At 38.5% G+C, this 19,193-nt stretch overlaps 1 protein-coding gene across 1 annotated transcript in view; it reads right to left on the bottom strand.

Moving 5' to 3' along the window:
• Window positions 1–19,193, bottom strand: part of PALLD (palladin, cytoskeletal associated protein) — a 199,652-nt gene that overhangs the window by 8,559 nt on the left and 171,900 nt on the right. The window contains exons 11-15 of the mRNA XM_026846885.1: window positions 16,617–16,752; window positions 14,142–14,243; window positions 11,855–12,076; window positions 6,743–6,892; window positions 2,447–2,541 (exon numbers count right to left, since the gene is read on the bottom strand). Of these exons, the coding sequence (XP_026702686.1) occupies window positions 2,447–2,541; window positions 6,743–6,892; window positions 11,855–12,076; window positions 14,142–14,243; window positions 16,617–16,752 (705 nt within the window). The remainder of the gene's footprint in view (window positions 1–2,446; window positions 2,542–6,742; window positions 6,893–11,854; window positions 12,077–14,141; window positions 14,244–16,616; window positions 16,753–19,193) is intronic.

A 19,193-nucleotide genomic window follows, 5' to 3' on the forward strand; every position in this document is an offset into this window, starting at 1 on the left:
AGATTTTATGACTGACCATATGATAATGATCACTAATTTGGGATAAAGGAGATTAAGTTCAAATTAATCCTCTAATTGAGAGCAGGGGCAATAGGAGTGGTTCTTTTTAAAATCTTCCTTAAATCTCAGGCATTTTAAGATGATTTATTTGGGGCTCTGGCTGCAGTGCACCACAAGCCAGCTGAGTTGCCACAGCGTGGAGCACCGTGTCGTCTAAGGGATTGAGCCCAAGCTTTGTACATGTCAGACAATTCAAAAGTTCTGTTCCCTGCCCCAGGTAAGGTTAAGAAGGTATTGTTTGCAAGCTAAGCAAATTTCAGAAAAATACATTACAAATGAAATAACTACACAGTGTTTTAAAATGTGATGCAGTGAAGATGACAAAAAACAGAGTTCTGCCAGAACACATTCTGTAAGAGATTAAAAATACTTCAGGAAAAAGCCTGTCAACAGTGTAACAAGTCATAAAGTTAAGCTAATAATTACACTTGTAAAAAAAGAAAAAAGGTTTTGTTGCTCTCAAGCAGAAAAGCTTATAGAAATAATATCGCAATGCCAGAGGAGTATTACTTCTCAAAAGTCTGTGGCAATACATGTGACCAATACCCCGTGCAGGGGGGAGCACAGTACTGTGGTGCGTCACAGGAGAGGAGCCAGTGGCAGGGTCTGCCTCGGGGAGAGCTGGGTGATGGGAGTAGTGGGAAATGTCACTACACAGAAATAGCAGGTGCTGCCTGCTCACCTTCCGTCAGCAAAGATATCAGGATGAGCCCTTCATGTGCGGCAGTTTTACAGGATATATGAATCCCCAGTAATTGCCCTCATTTAACCGCTACATGGAAATCTCTTAGTTACAATTCTTTTCTCTACTGGACACCCAACCAAAGCAACAGTGGCTGCCTGCATGCTTGTCTCAGAACATAAAACCCTAACCCTTACCAGCTGTAAGCAACCTCAGACTCTGAGTGCATTTGGAGAGACCAAAAAAAACAAGCCTCCTCCATTATTACCCAAGGGTTCTGCCCGTCCCAGAAAGAGGGAGATCCAGAAGTATCAGCTGCTCGTGGCTCGTACCCACCCCATCTTCCTTTCTCCAGGCCCCATTTTTAAAGCTGTTTTCCCTTTCTCACCTGTGTGCATTGACTGACTCAGTGGAAACCTGCCTCTTCATGGCTGCTTCTCCCTTCAGGGATTAACAAAGACTTTACATTTTTACCCATCATTTGCAGGTGCCAAGTACCTGATTGACTGGACAGGCTATGCCTGCTGGACCCAGCTTTTTGGGGGTTGTTCCCACACGGCAGTGGCAGCAGGATATTCCCCTCCATAAGCAGCCTGAGCTTTGGGCTTAATGGGCCTGAGCATGACACGTTAGAGGGGGACTTGGTGGGACACCTGAGGGGGACATCAGGAAATGCTTTCAGGACTGCAGGAAGCCCGGTTTGTTCTGTGCAGGAATAAGACTGACAAGACTTTTTAAACAACCAGCCTCACTTCCTAATTCTTTCTTGTTAGTAGAGGGGGGAAGAGAGCCTGTTTTGACTGCAGCAGTTCTCCAGTACCTACTACTAAAACTACTAATTGCTACAGGAATCATTTATTTGTTGCACACTGACTGTATGTAATGACATCTATTCTACTTATTACAGTTGGACAATACCAAGATTCTATGGCCATTGTGACCATTAAGCAAAACACATGCCTCATCACGGCAGAATCCGGAAACAGCGCCCTCATACTCCCTTGAAAGCAGTTCTGCTTGGGTAACCAAAATGCATTTTTTCTTATCGTCTAAAGATGTCTAAGCTGTGCTAAATAGCCTCATAAATGCTCTGGGAAATGAAAAAAAAAGTATTTGAAGGGAAAATTCCCTTATATGGTCCACAAACATAAACCAAAGCTTCATATGTGAATAATTGTAAACTCACCAAAGATAAGTTTAATACTTTATTTCTGACTCATAATTCCTTATAAGAACCTGAACTGAAATCACCAAAATACTAAAACATTTCTAATGTAAATCTAATAAAATTCTTTGGTGTGCAGTTATTTCAGCTGTTTCTTTAAATGAACACTCATAAAAGCTGCAGAAAGTCCAGGTTCCTGGTAGAATCCTAGTCATCAGGTAAGGGGTGTTAAAAAAACATCTAAGTGACAAGGTCCTTTCCAACAGCTGACAGTGTAATTTGAGATAAGGAGTAATTAGTGAACATCACAGAGAAAGGAGGAGGAAACAGGCAGAATTAAAGACACTTAACAGTCATGTCATTTCAGAGGTTGCTTATACTTCAGAGAGTATGCAAGCTTTGCAAAAATTTTCAGACAGCAGACATCACATTTCCTGAATGCCATCCTTTTAACTTACCTTCTAACTTCACATTCTTTATCTTACTATAATAACTTTGCAGAACAAAAAAAAAAAAAAAAAAAAAAAGGCATAAAGTACCTTCTCATATGAGGTTGACCAGAAGGTGACCAAGGACTGCGGCCTCTTTGATTTACAGCTTGGACCATCAGCCTGCCCGTGCAGCTTACTCTGCCCTGTTATGATGATGGAGAGGAGGAACATTAGAAGACTTAAAGCATGTAATATTAATAAATGTTGAACCTGATCTCTTCTTTTTTGTCCACCTGTTATAGAGTCTGTAATACAATCTCTTCTTTCACAAAGTCATTGAAAAACTATGAAAAATAATTGTCAAGATACCTTCTGACATTAATCTATTTTATCAGCTTCCAATCTAACATAAAAGAGACTGCAATAATCGTGACTGTAACACAGTCACAGTTAAAGTGTTCCACCTGGAAGTTTTTCTTAAAAAAGATTATTAGTCCCACTGGCAATTAAGTCCTTAAAACAGTATAGCGACTAAGTTAGTGATGTAGGTGGGAGATTTCTCTGCCAACTAGTTCAAGATCTTGACAATGGCACTTGGTCAATGTTGGCAGTTAAGGACAGAGCTGCTGTCTCCAAAGTGGGTTTGATCTGGTGGGGCCACACCTCAAACAAAAAATCCATGAATGTAAAAAGCAAGGGAATTGTACAAGTACTTAAAGGCTCCTCTGATGAGCGAGCCTGGCTTGGGGGTAGGAACTGCACTGAAGCACACAGCTGCACTGGTGGACGCTTGAGATAGTTCAGCTGTCTTGGGTTATTTTCAGTGAATGATAAAGCTTTAAATAAAACATGGGCTCTGTTCTATTTAATCCTCAATTTTTGTTTTGCTTTGTTTCTTATGTCAAAATAAGCTCATTTGGTTTTTCAAAGACAGATTGCCCACCACAAGCACTCCAGAGGTTAACAAATTTGGGATGGAGCTGCCTGCAGCCAGAACTACTGAAATCCAGGGCTCTGCAGAATTCACCACATAATAAAAGTATCTGGTGGTATTAACAAATGTACACAATTGCTACAAATATAAAAGCTATCTATAAAAATAATACTGTAATAAAAGTTTATATAACAATGTAATTCTAATAACTTCAAAAATGATAGTTTTAGGTAGCTCTTTGATAAATGTATGGAAGATGTAAATCTGTGTGTCTGCCCCCTGGACTGGTAGCACTAAAGCACCATCCACATTAGCTCTGCAGTGTATTTCAGTTCTAAACTGTGAGCTCCACACCCAAGTATGTCATCAAAAAAGTGACAAATACTTTTGTCATAGTAATTCGGGGTTGCAAATAGCTGTTCATTAACAACTAACTGGCCAAAGCCCATCAAAAAACAATTTCCCTGGGGTCACAAGCAGCTGTCAAACAGCAATGACCTTTGTGTTCCTGCTGAACTGTTAGAAATGAAGTTTCTGTGTCTGCTTTTATTCCCATGACCCCTTTAGTCCACAAGAAAAATTCTTGAGTTAATAAGCCATTGTGCATGACCTGCAGCAATTTCTTCAGCAAAAGCTTTTTTGTGTGTTACAAGACCATTAAAGACATCTGGAACAAATACATTTCTATTTTAGGCACCACCGTATACTAATCTTTTTCTGGCAGGTGATGAATTCACACATTTTGGGATAATTTCTGTGTATCTTAATACATGAAGGCATCATAAATGGAAACACCAAAGGCAGTGAGGAATTTGAATAGGGAAAAACAATCAGGAAGCCAAAGATTTGGAAAAGTCATGTGATGAATGGGAAGGAAGCGATGAGTGGGAAGTAATTAATGAGAAGATGGCCTAGAAAATAAGGGAAATCCAGACTGAGGATTGTGGGTGCATGGCACAAAGAAGTGGAGAGAAAGAGATAACAGGAAAGAAGATGAAAATAAGGGCTCAACTGGAGCCCACACAGCTTATGGAAAGAGATCAGTTAAGGGATGTAACTTGTAACTAAAGGCCTAAACCAGGCGAAGGTTTATGTTCATTTAGGCCCAGTGTCAGTTTGCCCTGGGTTAAGCTACATGGCAAGTTTAGCTGCAAACTCCAGTGGTGTTTTAGAACCTTCATTCCATTGCAGGCAATGGTACCAGCCATGTTGACTGCCACGGACCATTCCCAAGGTGTGCCAACAAGTCATCTTACACAGATAAATCCCATAATATTAGTCCAGATCGTAAGGTGACATAAACTGGCAGGGCTTTCATGAACTGAATCCTTTGCTTTAATGACATCAATTTCTTTCAGCTAAGAAAATGCCTTTTTGCTTTGTAGTTTGGTGGTTCCAATAGCAATGACCAAAACACATCAGCCACCTAGGAAGTATCTACCAGTCCATCAGAATCCTGATGCAGGCTCCCTTATGTTTACGTATTTTGCTTTTCTTAAGGAAAGGTTGCCAAATTTGCCTGAGTTTGTGATAGCTTTGAGATTTGGACAACTTTCCATTAGAATTGAGAAGGCTATGCCAAAATTGTTTTCACTCGAGATTACTTAAAAGAATTGGAATCCAGATCTTTGAGTGTGAAAGGCTAGTACATTAACTCATAGCCCTTCTTTGCCTCCATTGTACTGTTAAACGCAGAGTAAAAGCAAGCAAATAGCAGAAGAGAGAAGCATGTTTGCTTGGGAATTACACTGTAAAGAAAGAACAGAATGGGCTTGGTGAAACAGACAGATGTTTTGTTTAGGGGAGCCAGAGGAGGATGCTTCTGGTTCTTCTCCAAAGAGGGGAAAAAAGCACAGATGCAAAACCTTATCATTTAACAAAACTGCTTTTTGAATCCCCAAACTAGGTACAATACAAATCCAGCTAATTTTAGTACATCTAAAAACCCACTAACAAACTCGTGTCATCAGTGTCCAGAACTGATGGCCTAGGTCACTGCTGTCATTAAATGAGCATTATCCAGAGTAACAAATGCTAAAAAGTAGGCCCTAAATATTCAGGGACAGAGTACAGTGTCCCAACACAAAGGCAGTTTATCCACCAAATTCTTCAAGGCTTCAGATCACGCAGTAACGCTACACTGGAAACTCAGTACATGACAAGACTTAGAGGAAGATGAACACAATTCACTTCTTACTTTGAGCGTGTATGTATTTATTTATCACTTTTAAATCATAATTTCCCCAATTTAAATGGTATCAAGTGTTGTAACACAATGGTTATCTAGGTGTTAAAGCTCCCAGCTTGAAGAATTCCCTTGGCCTTACATTATTTCATTATTATTTTTTCATTTGTGTAATTTGTATACGTAGAAATAATATTTAAACTACCTTAAGCATTGCAGTTTGCAGAATCTAGCCCAAACCCGCTATTTGTGTGTCATCTGTGTGTACAATCCCACACATTCACAAGCACGCTGCAGTATGAGCAGGACTGCCAGTTAAAGAGAAAGGCAAAAATGGCAGCGTCATGCTGAGTAACCTAGCAACATTCATAACAGAGCACAACACTCCTGCTTAGATTAAACTCTCAGTGATACAGTTTCTTATTTTACAGTGTGATTCTACTTGCAGGTCTGGTCTTGGCAAGATATTTGGTGCTACAGAAGAAAGTAATTCGTTACATCCCTAAAGTTATGTTACTGCCTTGGTTTCTCACATGCAAATCTTTCCCCTCACTTTGCTGTGCTGGAGGAAAAGTGGATTGAAAAAGTTACTTAAATAGGATGCATGAACTGTATAAATATATATACACATAAACATAGTTTAGCTATGTCCAACGCACTAGTGGGTGTCTGTTGTACACCTCAGCTCTTGTACTGGGTCTGCAAAGAACAAATAGAACACAGTGTTCCAGAAAAACATTGTTTAAGACTTTGAGATCAACACAGGAGACCTACCGGCTACATAATAGGTGCTACAATTTTTTGTCTTACAGAACTGCAATCACTGCCTAAAGTAAACATGTTGAGGTGTGATGTACTCCCTCTCATTTCAAAAAGCTGGCCTCAGACAGCGAGCAGCATCAACAGAAGAAAAATGAAATCGCTGGATTGGATTACTTCTGCTGGCAACCTGGATTTTTTCTCCCTTTATAGTATGTATGCTATCCATGCTCAGTTAGGATACTGAGATGTTATCAGCTGAAACAAATGGTGGAGGAGTGATTAATAAACAACACCCCTCCCCTCTGAAGCCTCAAACCATAGGAAAAAACCTGCTGTTGAGTTGCTAATCTCTTGGGAGATAGAAAGGTCCCACCCTACTGATGCAAGATGAAAACAGAAATCTAACTTACATACTTTATGGTGACTTCATCATTTAATTAAATCATGCATATGTACGATGAGATAGTTTTCTGAAGATTTATGTCCAGAAGCATGTTTGCTCTGGAGCCAAACCTTCATTTACCTGCGGGTTAGCAGCCATAATAGTGTAATTCCCATCATCATCCAGGGTGGAGGCTGCAGTATGCAGTGAGCAAGTTCCATCAGGTTCTCTTTGAATTCGGTAGTGATCACTTCGTTTAGAAATCTGCTTCCCATCTTTAAACCAATAAATCTACAGGAAAAAACAAGGCACAGCTGATAAGAGGTGGGTGCTCATTGTCATAGTTCCTCAATTAATAGTGCTAATGAATCTTAACTGCTGAAAACCTACCTGGTAAGCATTAAAAAAAACCCTGGTTTGAACAACTAGTAGAAGTGCAGGGCTACACTGCATGAACGACTTTCACTGAGACAAGTTACAGATTAGTGCTTGTTTAAAGGGAAAGACAGCAGCATGAACATTTACTGAGGTGCGTAAGGGCTATACCCACCCCAAGCACAGAACAGCAGCTGAACAGCTCAAGAACTGAAAATAAAGGTCATCACAAAGAAAGGTTCTGTTTCAGAGAAGTCTACTGATTTAAAATTCTTATTTCACTTAGTTCTGAAGAAGCTGCAGAAAGAACTTGAGAAGGCTATTGCTCTGTTTTCAGAAAATAAAAATATAAATCAGGTAATTATAGGAATAATTAATTCAATGATTAATAAAATAGAAGTATTGATCTCACTGTTGAAACACCACTTTTGTCTCATAACCCTTATGCTGACTGGAGTGGACCAAAAGGCCAGAAGGGGATTCAGCTCCTCACGCTGGCAATGAACAGTTCAGTATGTGAACGGGCCAGCTCAGTATCATTGCGTGACTGAAACCTCTTGTGTCACCGCGAAGTGACAGGAATGGACAGCTTTACAAAGTAACAGGAAATACTTCAAAGCAAGTCAGCACACAGATAGCCTTTAATAACTGTACACCAACACCAGTGCAGTTCCAAATTGTACAGAACAGTTACATTATCTATCAAACAGAGGTCCTTTCCATTACTTTTGATACATAATTTTATTCTCTGGCTGACCCAAGATCTACTGTGAGCCAGAAAAATGATGTATGCTGAATAATATCTTATAGTAATCCATGAATTACACAAAAAATACGTATGTCTTTTTAATGCCTCGAACTTGAGGTGAAAAAAGAAATCAAATATTTTGACCTAGCTTTGGGGGCTTTTTGCTATATTTTAAAAATGCTATAAAACCCCAAACTGAAATCTGCTGGAATCAAAAGAAAAATGTGATGTGGGCATGAAAACACACACAGGAATATGTGAAAAATTTTACACAAGAAAGGCTGTAGTCAGCTCCCCCAAACCCACATTGAAGTAGAATGTTATTTAGTTGTAATTTCTGAAGCACGTATTACACCGTAACATCAGTGGTGTTCAGCATTTCTTAAGTCACTTGTGCAGATACCTACACAATTTTGATGATGCCAGCTCGTACCAAGTACAAGAACTGTATTTGTCCTGGTTGCATGACTGCTGGGACTATCTTGCATAAGGAAAACACACACATTTTCCTCAGTCTAATTCCTGAAGTGGGAATTTAGCTCTTGCAGTGAGGAAAAGGTGCTGGCTTTCCAGTAAAAATGAAGTGACAAAGCAAAGCACAATTCCTGGTAGAGTTTAATATGCCAGTTCTTCATACGTGCCAACATTTAAAAGTTCTAAATTCACTCACTTGAGGGGGAAAAGCTAAAGATATACTTTTAAGTATCACAAAAAGACAATGGAGAATGTTTTGGAGGGAATGAGTGGAAATTTCCCTTAAAAATCAATTACCATGTATGGTTTCTATATTAACAAGCATTATGTGTAACTAGAAATGATTTCATTTCCTCAATAGCTGGTTATACTTGTTTCCCATTTTGTCTGTCAGCAGCCTTGCAGAGACTCTGTGGTGCTAACAAAAGATTTAGTCATGTCTTCTCGTCTGCTGACAGAGCACTTACTGGAGATGCAAAAGATATTTGATCACTTATATACACATGCTAATGGATGCTGGTAACAACATAGCTGCAAAAAATGAGTTTTAACTTGCATGCTTTACATGTGTCATAATGTTGCTTGGTAATCTACTGCATTAAGTAGTAATTATTTAATAAAAATGCACTTATCAGAAATATCAGGAGACATGCCAGAAATTATTACATGCAAATATATGCAAATATTAACTGAACCAGCTATCCAAACATCATGCATATGTTGTCCAACACTTATTTCCACTAAGTTTAAAAGTGTTGGCATTGCCAATGTTAAGAATATTAAGAATTTACTTGTGAGCAGTAAATTCTTAATATTACCTTTATCTGACATGGAGGTAATAAGTAAAACACTACCACTGCTGGAGACAATGGCCCTTGCAGTGAAGTATTTTCTTTCTAGGATACATTTTAATAAATGTACCATTAAACTACGTAAGCACTGAACGCTGCATCTGGATTGCTTTTATTTGCACCAGATTTTCAGAAACCAATGCGTAATGGCTAGAAATATAATTGAATACACAGTACAAAAAGATTTTTGATCTTGGGCAGCACAGGCATCTTTAATCACCATGAATTATATTCAGCCATGTGAAGAGCAAGCAGAACAAGCTTTGTGCAACATTCATGTCTCAATTAACCTTTTGTATGGTGTTGTCCTAATTCTGAGGAGAAATATCCCTTAAAAAGACGTATTCCACAATCCCTCCTGTATCATCACAGGTTCTCATTTTAACGAGAAAATAGTTTTACATTATAGTGAAGGTTATAACAAAAGTTGACTCAGATTTAAAAAGTCATATTTATGAAGACAGAATTTGCACATCAGTATTTAATTTACATGGCATGTTCAGGGGAAAAAATAATCAAGCCAATAATCCTGCTTAGAAAAATCCCTTGTAATGAATGCCAGATTTTAGAAACACTACAGTCCTTCCCAAAGCCATTCCTTGGCAGAGCTGACCGAAAACTTAGAAGGGAGGAGCTTCAAGTTAGTAAATTGTTTCCAGCTTTTCATTTGCCAAAGTAAAGAATTTATTCAGGGGCAACACTTCCAGCTTCGACAAATGACAGCTCAGCCATTGAGCGTTTCAAAATTGCTGTCTTGGCATGCCCCAACAGATGAGGGGAAGATACAGCCTTTGACATTTGCAAAGCCCAGCTAACAAGTAGCCATCCAACAGGACCAAAATTGGTTCCATCCCAAGCAACTCAGCAAATCACACAAAGCATCTGCAAGTGAATGGAATAAAGGGTCAGAGTCCCAGGTGCAAGAGCAAATTGCTTCTTCATGTGCATTCTCTGACACTGCAGAGAAGCAGAACGTGTATCTGAATCCGAGCGCAGTCACATCAGATACTCCTTTATAATGCCGTGCGTTAGGGGAAGTACTAACAATGTGGTTTCTTGGCTGTGCAATTCCTAACACCAAAACAAGGAGAGTGAGGGAAAGGAGACATCCTCTTTCATCTGTCTTGAATCAGATTAAGATGCCTGTGAAACTGCACCTTAATTGAAAACTGTGAAAATTAGGGAATGGCTAAATTGACTAAGGCTGACTCACAATAGGTGATCCAGCAACTTAGTCATATGCCTCAGGCAAAAAGAGTACCTCCTCTCCAGCACAGCACACCTCTTAACACCAACAAACCCATTTATCTTCCACCCTTGTTCAGCACAACAGACTCTTCTGTACGGTCATCTCAAACGTCACGCTGTACATCAAAGGACTGGTTTCAGTCAGACTGGGCTAATCTTCTCATTGTGTGTCTTCAGGTTGAAGCAGGAGTGCTTTTTTGATATGAGTATACTGATCAGCCCCTTGTACTTTGCAGTGGTTCACACTGTGTTGTGGTCTTGGAGTACAGAATTGGATTCTTTTCAGATGAAACTAAGCCAGAAAATGTGCTCCAAGAACACATCTAATGTGCTGCATCTGCTTCAGTCTGTGGGATGAGATTAGAGCTAGCCTGAAGTAAAACCTCCTGAAATGCATGCAGGGATGGATATCTCATTCTACAGATTTTCTTCTTCTGGTCTGCACTAACTTGTTAACGTAGATGTAGCCCTAGTTCTCTTTTGTTCTTTCTCTGCTACCTGACAAAGTCCATTTTTCTTTTTACAGTTTGTGCAGTATCATACACCTGTATCACTGGACATGTACAGTCATTTGCATTTATTTCTGATCAAAACCATAAATAGCTGTAAAACTTACACTAGATGAGATCTGGATGTGGCTGCTGCTGTGAAGATCTTATCTAAGAGATAAGGCATCTTTGATTTTATCTAAGAAGGAAAGAGCCCCTGTCCACAAGAGGTCACTGTAAGAGCTGCAAGGACCTCACAGGGAAGCTACTGGCTTTGGCAAGGAACCTGAAGAAGCTACTGCTGTGTGCCTGCTGCATTACGAGTCAGTTGATTGCCAAGCAATTTTTGAAATGGATAAACACAACCTGCCAAAGGAAGGCATTCCTCCACACTACTGACATCACAAAACTGGTACTTTTACATTTGCTAAAAGGAAATGCTTCTCAAGCTCAACCCTCCGTCAGGAGCTCATCATTAAAACCTCAACATCATGTCTCATCTTGCTGTTGGGATATATGGGAACTTATATATTTTACTATGCCTTCCTCTAACTTTCAACGAAACTTAGTCTTGTTAGGGTGTATAAATATGAACACTGCAGTGCTGAAGAACGGTAGAAATACAACACTGGCTCCTGAACCAGAAGCAATTAATTTTTGCATTAGGATGTTGCTGTACCTGAGATAATTACCCATGTTAACCTGATGAGGTTGCTTTTGGAACTACTCTACCAGCTCACACAGCATTTTCTAGCATTGCACTGCATTCTGTGGTACAGATGTACCCTGAAGGTAACTCTAAAATTGACAGAAGTATTGCTTCTAGGTAAAATAACTGAGACGAAGTCTCAGGAGGGAATAACTAAGAGCCAAAGCCTCATAGTAGGATTTCTTCCCAATATAAATCTAAATAATTCCAGTGATGTCAAAAGAGATTTGACATTTTATACCAGCCAGGAGTCTGTCTTGTTCCTGTAAGATACAGCCTATAGGGTCCAGAGGTTCACTGTAAGTTACCAATATAGAAATCTTCAGAGCATTTCTAGAAACATTTATCCTCTTTTCTTACCTTTGGCTTTGGATTTCCTGCCACTTTGCATGTAAATGTGACTGGCATTCCCTCAAAGATTTTGTAATGCTTCAGCTTTATCTCAAAACATGGGGACATACTGTTATCAATAGGTTCATCTCCATGTTGCACCTCATCATCTGATTCTTCCACAGGAGATCTCTCCAGCCTGTATTCAATTTCACTGATCAATCTCTGCTCAAAGCTGGAGACTTTATATTCCTGTCAAACAAAAAAGGTACATATTAATGTCCAGCGTCAACACACACTGCTCAGCAAGATGTGTTCCTATTGTGGGTTTTTTATTCTACTGATCTCTGACAATCCATTAAGGTTTTACACACAAAAGGAAACTGTTTCTTGTTGAAGAAAAACACTATAATCTGTGCCTCCAATAACTTCCCTATGAAACAATGAAGACATCTGGTATGAGGCAAAAATTGTATTTCATGTTATCTTAAAGTCTAATTTATAAGGGGAAGGAAAGTCATTGGTTGCTTTCTTTCCATTTTTAAAAAAAGCCTATAAGAACAAAAGTATTCTGAGGCAGTTCATAAAGACAAAAGAAACACACTAATATTTCCTTGAGGGTACAGGCAGATTTAGGGTGGGTTTTGTTTCCAGATGGCCAGAAGATCATATGGTTCACATCTGCTATTTGCATAGAACCGTACTGGAGGCTGCACCAGCAGGCTAAACTGATTTTGTTTACAGTTGCCTGTAAAAATGAGAAATCAGCAACACTGGCAGTCCATGATAATTGCCTTTCTTTACTCCTGTTGCCATGGTCCCCTTTGTCTGGCCAAAAGTATCACTTCTTCCTTAAAAATCAAATTTGTCATGAGTATTCAAGATATAGAAAGAAGAGTGGAAAGTTTCATCCAGTGTAAAACACTACTGCTTATTTAAACTTGCTCTTCAGATACTGAGAAACACTACTGTGACAGAGTTATATACTTTCTGGACCTGTTCACTCTCTCTGCTTCACAGTACAGAATTCCTGCTTTGAATCTTAGCGATAACAAAGATAATGCCAGAAAGAAAAAAAAAAAAAAAAAAAAAAAATCTTTATTAGCCAATGCTCTTCTCAGTCAGCAGAAATTCAGGCACTCTTTCAAATGACCTTTGACCATTATCTCTGACCCTTATTTTATTTAAGATAAAATAGATCTCACATGAAGCCTCCTTTCACAGACCCGTCCTCTACCATTGACTCTGGTCTTGGAATGACATGTAGTCTTTCTACTGACTGGTTACAGAACTAATCATAACCCTCAATAACAGTAAAAAGTGGAAGAAAAGAGAAATACCTTTGTAAACTGAAGAAATTTTAAAAATTTCTTTGTTCCCTGAAAGTTTATCATAAAAGTAAATAATGAAGTACATATGGTATATATATAAAAAGCAGTTGATTGGAATGCAAGGCAGTTAGTATCAGTGTATGTTAACATTACAGCAGAAAGACACTGGAGCACACCATTACTGTGGTTAAGCTGCCTGCACACAGACAATTAAACTTTAAGGGAGTGTAGCCCAAATCTCCAGTTATTAATGCTAGGTGACCTCTTGTTATTAACTATGAACAGTAGAAGGGAAAGGGAAAAGATGACAGAGAAAAAAAATTAACCGAAAAAAAGCAAGACAGAAAAAAGGTGAAAATGTTAACCTTTTGAATATCCACAGGACTCACTACAGAAGCGCCAACAGAACGAGCTTCCTGCAAGGGTAGAATAAAAGATCAAGAGGCAGAAGGAAGACCAAGAGGCATACATGTCTGTTTCTCAGAGTTTTTATCAGAAGAACATACTTTATGTGGTAACATAAGCAAACAAATCCTGCACATTTCCAAATAGCAACTCTGGCATCTAAACAATGGAGAATGTGTACCTGGCCTTTCAAGCAGACTTTCTGTTATGTTTTTAGTCTGCATCCAAAAAGTACAGATTACACACATAAAGAGAAGATAGTTTCAAGATAGTAGATGTATTTTTTCCTTGGAAGACTTAAAGGTCAGGACAGAATAGGATAAACGGAAGAGTTTAAAGCAGAAAGTAGACATTTAATGACTCTCAACCTTATTCAGTATGGAAAAACTGAGCAATAGGCATGTGATCCTCCAGTTTACTTCACTGATATATAACATATAACTTCTGTAATCAAAACTCTCCTATCTTGTGTATATTTATTGTCTTATGTAGGACTCCAGAGAAAATAAGTTTTCTGTAAAAAAAAAAAAAAATTGAAAGAATTTTTCATTTTCCTATGAAATTGTAGAGTTATGTGGCACCTGTATAGCAGGCTCCTCTTCTGGCTCCTGTATGTTGAAGACAGTTGCAGCACTGTCTGCTCCCAGCAATCGACGAGCCATTTTCTCCTCATACGTTAACCTCTGAACAAAAAAATAAGAGGGGGACAAGTTGGAGGGAAAAGAAGAAGAGTTCTTATTTCTCATTAAGCACTACAAGGCAGCTAGACAGTAAGCAATGCTTTAAGTAATCTTAATAGATGAGAACAGCAATATGTTTCGAATAGAAATTTTCTGCTGCAGTTTGTAATGCATTTTTTTTGCATTACAAGTGGCTCTTCTGGCTTAAGCAACCCTTGCCCTGACTCTGCCATTTGTTTCCATCCTCTTGCCAGGAACTTGGGCAGGAATGAGCAATAGGAACTGCTTAAATCAGCATGGCCATCAAAAAAGTGCATGTCAAATCATCCCAAATCTTACTCCTAGTCGTTCTGCTCAATTTTTACATTAGAACCACACGGCAGAAAACTCTGCCAAAAATGCTAAGGAGATACTACACGACTTGATTATTTTGTCAAAACCATGACAGCTTTATAGAACAATACACTCTTTAAGGTTTTTATTTCTATTTCTTCTTATTCTTCCAAAAATTAACGAGACAGCTTATACAAGACAATTTACGCTCAGAAGGTAAGGCAAGTTAAAAGAAAACCTTAAGTGTGCAATTCAATTATTTCATTATTATTTTTCCTTCTACACTCAATAACACATTTCAGGCACTTAGACTCTTACAAATCAACATCACAAGAAAATGCTAGTGAATGAAAGGCTCATTACATGGTGAAATACCTCACTTAAACAGAAAAATGACAAAAGAATGGAAATTGTAAAACATTACATCTACTTAATGCTTCCATTTCTTAAAAAGTTCATTTAAATTAATTTTTAAAAGATGTCATATCGTAGCTAAACTAGGAGGCTGAGACTCATGAAAACTAGGTACCAATCTTGGCTTGGTTACAAATGTCTAAGCAAATCATGAACTTTTCTTCACTTTAATTTCTTCTGTAATCAATCCAAGTGCCCACAGCCATAATTACACAAACAGAATTAGCCAAGACAGGAATCTGCAAGGCAAAAGCCTCAAGGCAAGTGCAAAATCAGAGTTTACTTGGTTCAAGCTCCCACATCATCTGATCGCAGTTGTTTGTTTTTTTTTTCCCTTGGGCCACGTGGGCTTTCTCAGGACATTCCATTCATTTGTCCAGGCCAAACGTTTCTCTCACTTTCCAAAATAGGTATGGACAGTCATGTTTAGCCCACCTCCTTTGAAAAAAATGGGAGCTTATACACTATGAGAGTGATTCTGCTTAACTGCTACGGAAAACTGCCAAACCCTATGCAGTTCACGAAGAAAGGCAAGTACAGAAGCACTAGTCACTCTGAACATTTTCCCTATTTCACTTCATTGACCCTATTAAGAACCAGAATCTGTGGAGTAGATAGTCTGACTCAATAGGTTGTCTTGAACTACAACTCCACAGTCCACATATCAGACACAGGAGCAAACAGCAAACTTCAGAGCATGGTTCTGAGAAACCTAAAGCACACTACCTTTCAGTGACACAAAGGTATCGAGGCATTCAGATGCTTTTGAAAACATTTCACTGACAAAACAGGGGTGACGCTCTACATTTTAAAAATTACTTTCCTCTTAAAAGAGATTCCTGCTTCAGAGACATTTAAATCAATGCCTTAATAACTGTAATCAACTCTTAGGAGAGTTGCTTCTCATCAACTATGAGCAGGAAGAATTTGGTATTTTATCTTTTATGCACATCTTAAAATGCACAAAAATTAATAAAGAATTTTGCAGCTGCTCATTTTAATTATTTGATATACTTGCCCATTTTACCTCATTTCTTGACTCCTCAAGCAGATCGTTAATTCTTGACAAGGTCTGTAAGTTAGTACTACAGGTTGGTTTTTATTCTATTGGCCAAAAATTGTCCCACAATTGCAGGATCTAACAATGCCTGATTCCTAACAGGTTTGTTTCTTATGATGAACTACCTCATCCCCCTCTGACGTCCACTTACCACCTATTCTTTCCCCCCGTTGTCTGACAGCTGGGCAAAAGGTAGAATGAGCCTGGACTGATCAAGTGTTACGCGTATGCTTACCGGTCAGCCACCCAGTGATGAACAGCCAAAATCAAATGGCCTCTGAGGCTGACAAAGCCTTTGAGGTACAGACCGTGCAGACTTCTTATGCTAATTCATCACCTTTGAGACCTCCATTGCTTTGTTAAGTCCAAGTAAAGTTGCCCAACAGGAGACATAATGATAGGCCAAAATGTACACTATCATTCCTCATGGAAATGCAGCTTTGGAAATGCAATTTAAAATAATAAATACATAAAATATAATCTACACACAATTATTTTGTATGCAGCATATCTGAGAAACTACCCTTGATGCCCATTCCCATTCCCCAGGGTATTTTATGTTTTTGTACCGGTTGCCCATTGTTCAAAAGGTCTTCCTTGAAGCGAAGTTTTCTTTCCAGATCCTGAATTACAGCATCTTTTGACCCTTGAATCTCTTCATCTGATGCTATCCTAGCAGTTCTGCCTGTTTTCTTGGGAAATCCCCTGCAAAACAGTACAGGAAAATTCATGAGCTTTCCTGAAATCAGTGGTATTTAGAAATTTATCTGGAATCACTGCTATTAGTGAAGAGAACAACACTGTGTCTTTGAAATTAGAGGTCTAGCATCTTTCTTACCATTCTGTCCCTTCTAACTCACTTCACAATTTAAATGGTTAGTTTAAGGACAAAGCTGAAACTGTGCTTTATTCGTGCATTAGTTAAAATAGAGCTCAGGATTGTGTAGTGGTGGCTATAAACACCATATACTCAAAGAGGAACCTGATGAGCAATGGCAATAAAGCAGTGAAAGAAAACATGAAAGAGAAAGTATGACTAGATAAGTGGGGATGGAAGATTAGCCAGGTTCCTATAAAGTACCAGATGGATAAAGATCAGAAAGATGTAAGACAAGGCAGTTAATTATTAATTTCCTACATTATTTATTAACTAATTCCTTGTTATAGCTTTGCAATACACAATGCATAACTTCATGTTTATTCTTCATATCTCTGTGAACACATACCCAGAAGGCAACATGTAAATGTTGTTTTTGAAAGAAGAGCCATTCATAGAGTCTAGGTTAGACTGGCAAAAAGAAAAATCATCCCCGCAAAGCAGTTTTCTGCAGCAGGGTTTTCACAGTGGAATAGCAACCATTCAGTAGTTTGCATTCACAGGGCTAAGCTATTCCTCATACCAGTCTGCAAGTTATGATTGCACTTTCAGGATGTCTGACTCCCATTTTCTGCAATTGCAGAGGAATTATTTTTTTTTCAGTCTGCGCTAATATTTAATATATAATATTCATATCATTCATAATATTCAGTAATGTTACGATGGCTCTAATGCTGGAAATGCTCAACAATGGTGGTTTCTACTGGAGATCAGCTGTTCTTACACAGTGGTGAAGAAATCAACACTGCCATCAGTATTTAAAACTTGTAGCAAACCCCATTTCTCCAGTGAAGTCACACACTATTGTTTAAAACCCCAATATTGATTCAATACTAGTTTGTTGGGTTGGGGTTTTTCTTTAACGTCATCAACTAACTAGGGCTCAGCCCATTACATGGAAATGACATGCAAAATATGGAAATAAATCAGATAAACTGACAAACTTACAGATGACAGAGATGTAAAAAATCAGACTAGCATCTCAGGAGTAAACTTTTTTCTAATACACAACTTAATAATTTAATTGCCAGCACCAAAATGTAAAATAAGAATCACATAGAAATAAATTTTCTCAGATATTGTTTGGTACTAAGTTTCTATAACACGGTTAGAGAAACTTCATTCTTCAGCAAGTGTTTTCAATAGTCATTTTTAGTCTTAGTTAAAATGAAACAATATGCATATGCTTTCAAAAGCCAAAAAAGAATTAAGTGAATAGATGGAGAAGACAATAATTGGAAACATTTCTGTCTAAATTCCTAAAACATTTCATATTCTGTTACTGAAAGTAAATTTAAAATGGGAAAATGGAGAAGTTCTTGTAAAAAGAACACATTTTCACATTAAATCACAGCAGAAGAAGAGCAGACATTTGCCTAGTGTCGCAAAGAGCCAGAGAACAACATCCCTCACCCTAGAAATATTCATCTGTTAGCTGGAGATCTTCTCAGTCAACAATCAGAATAATTCCCTCAGCATTTGGCTGGGGATCTTCTCAGTCATAAGTAACAAAGAAAGTCTCCACTCTGTTTTGGGGAAGAAATCAGGAACACTATCCCATCTACAGGGAGACAAGAGAATGCTGAGGAAGGGATGAGGTCTCTTCAAGAAAGAGATGCTTCAACAACTCAAGAAATTTGGGGATAGTAAATGTAAAGGAAAATATGGAAGGAAAATTGGACAGGAGAAGGTGGGAAGAGGGGATCACAAGGTAATGTCCCTCCAGCCAACTTCAAGGCAGTAAATTTCAAATTTGGCTTCACCTTGAAGAAGCCCTGTGCCAGCTTTTAAGGGAGACATGCATCCTACCTTGAAAATTTCAAGTGATACATTAAGAGATACAGTTTTCATTTCACATTCTTGCAAACTTCATACTTGAATGATAAAAACAGAGTCTTAGCAGAAAAAGGCCTGCTTATGCTTGGCACTCAATAGGCTGTAAAGGTAAAACATACAGTTTACCCAAGAAAGTCCCAACAGTGCACAAAAAAGAAGGGGATCGGCTAAGTGCTCTGGAGTGGAGTTCAAGTAACAAGTGAAACAATTTTCTGAAGCATTATCAGCTATCTCCAAAACCAAAACCCCCTAAGGAAACACACCCATTTTTAAAAGGGGAAGGAGTACCAAGAGAATTACAGTTCAGTAAGTTCAACGTCCATACTAAACATAAGAAAATTACAGTACATTTCAAAACAATGTAGGATAATAAGGAAACGAAAATTGAATCATATCAAATCTCACATTTCTCCCTGTCAGGCTGAAGGGCATG

Source organism: Athene cunicularia, assembly GCF_003259725.1.
Source record: "Athene cunicularia isolate RWA chromosome 4 unlocalized genomic scaffold, athCun1 chr4_part1, whole genome shotgun sequence".
In the NCBI taxonomy this organism is placed as follows: Eukaryota; Metazoa; Chordata; class Aves; order Strigiformes; family Strigidae; genus Athene; species Athene cunicularia.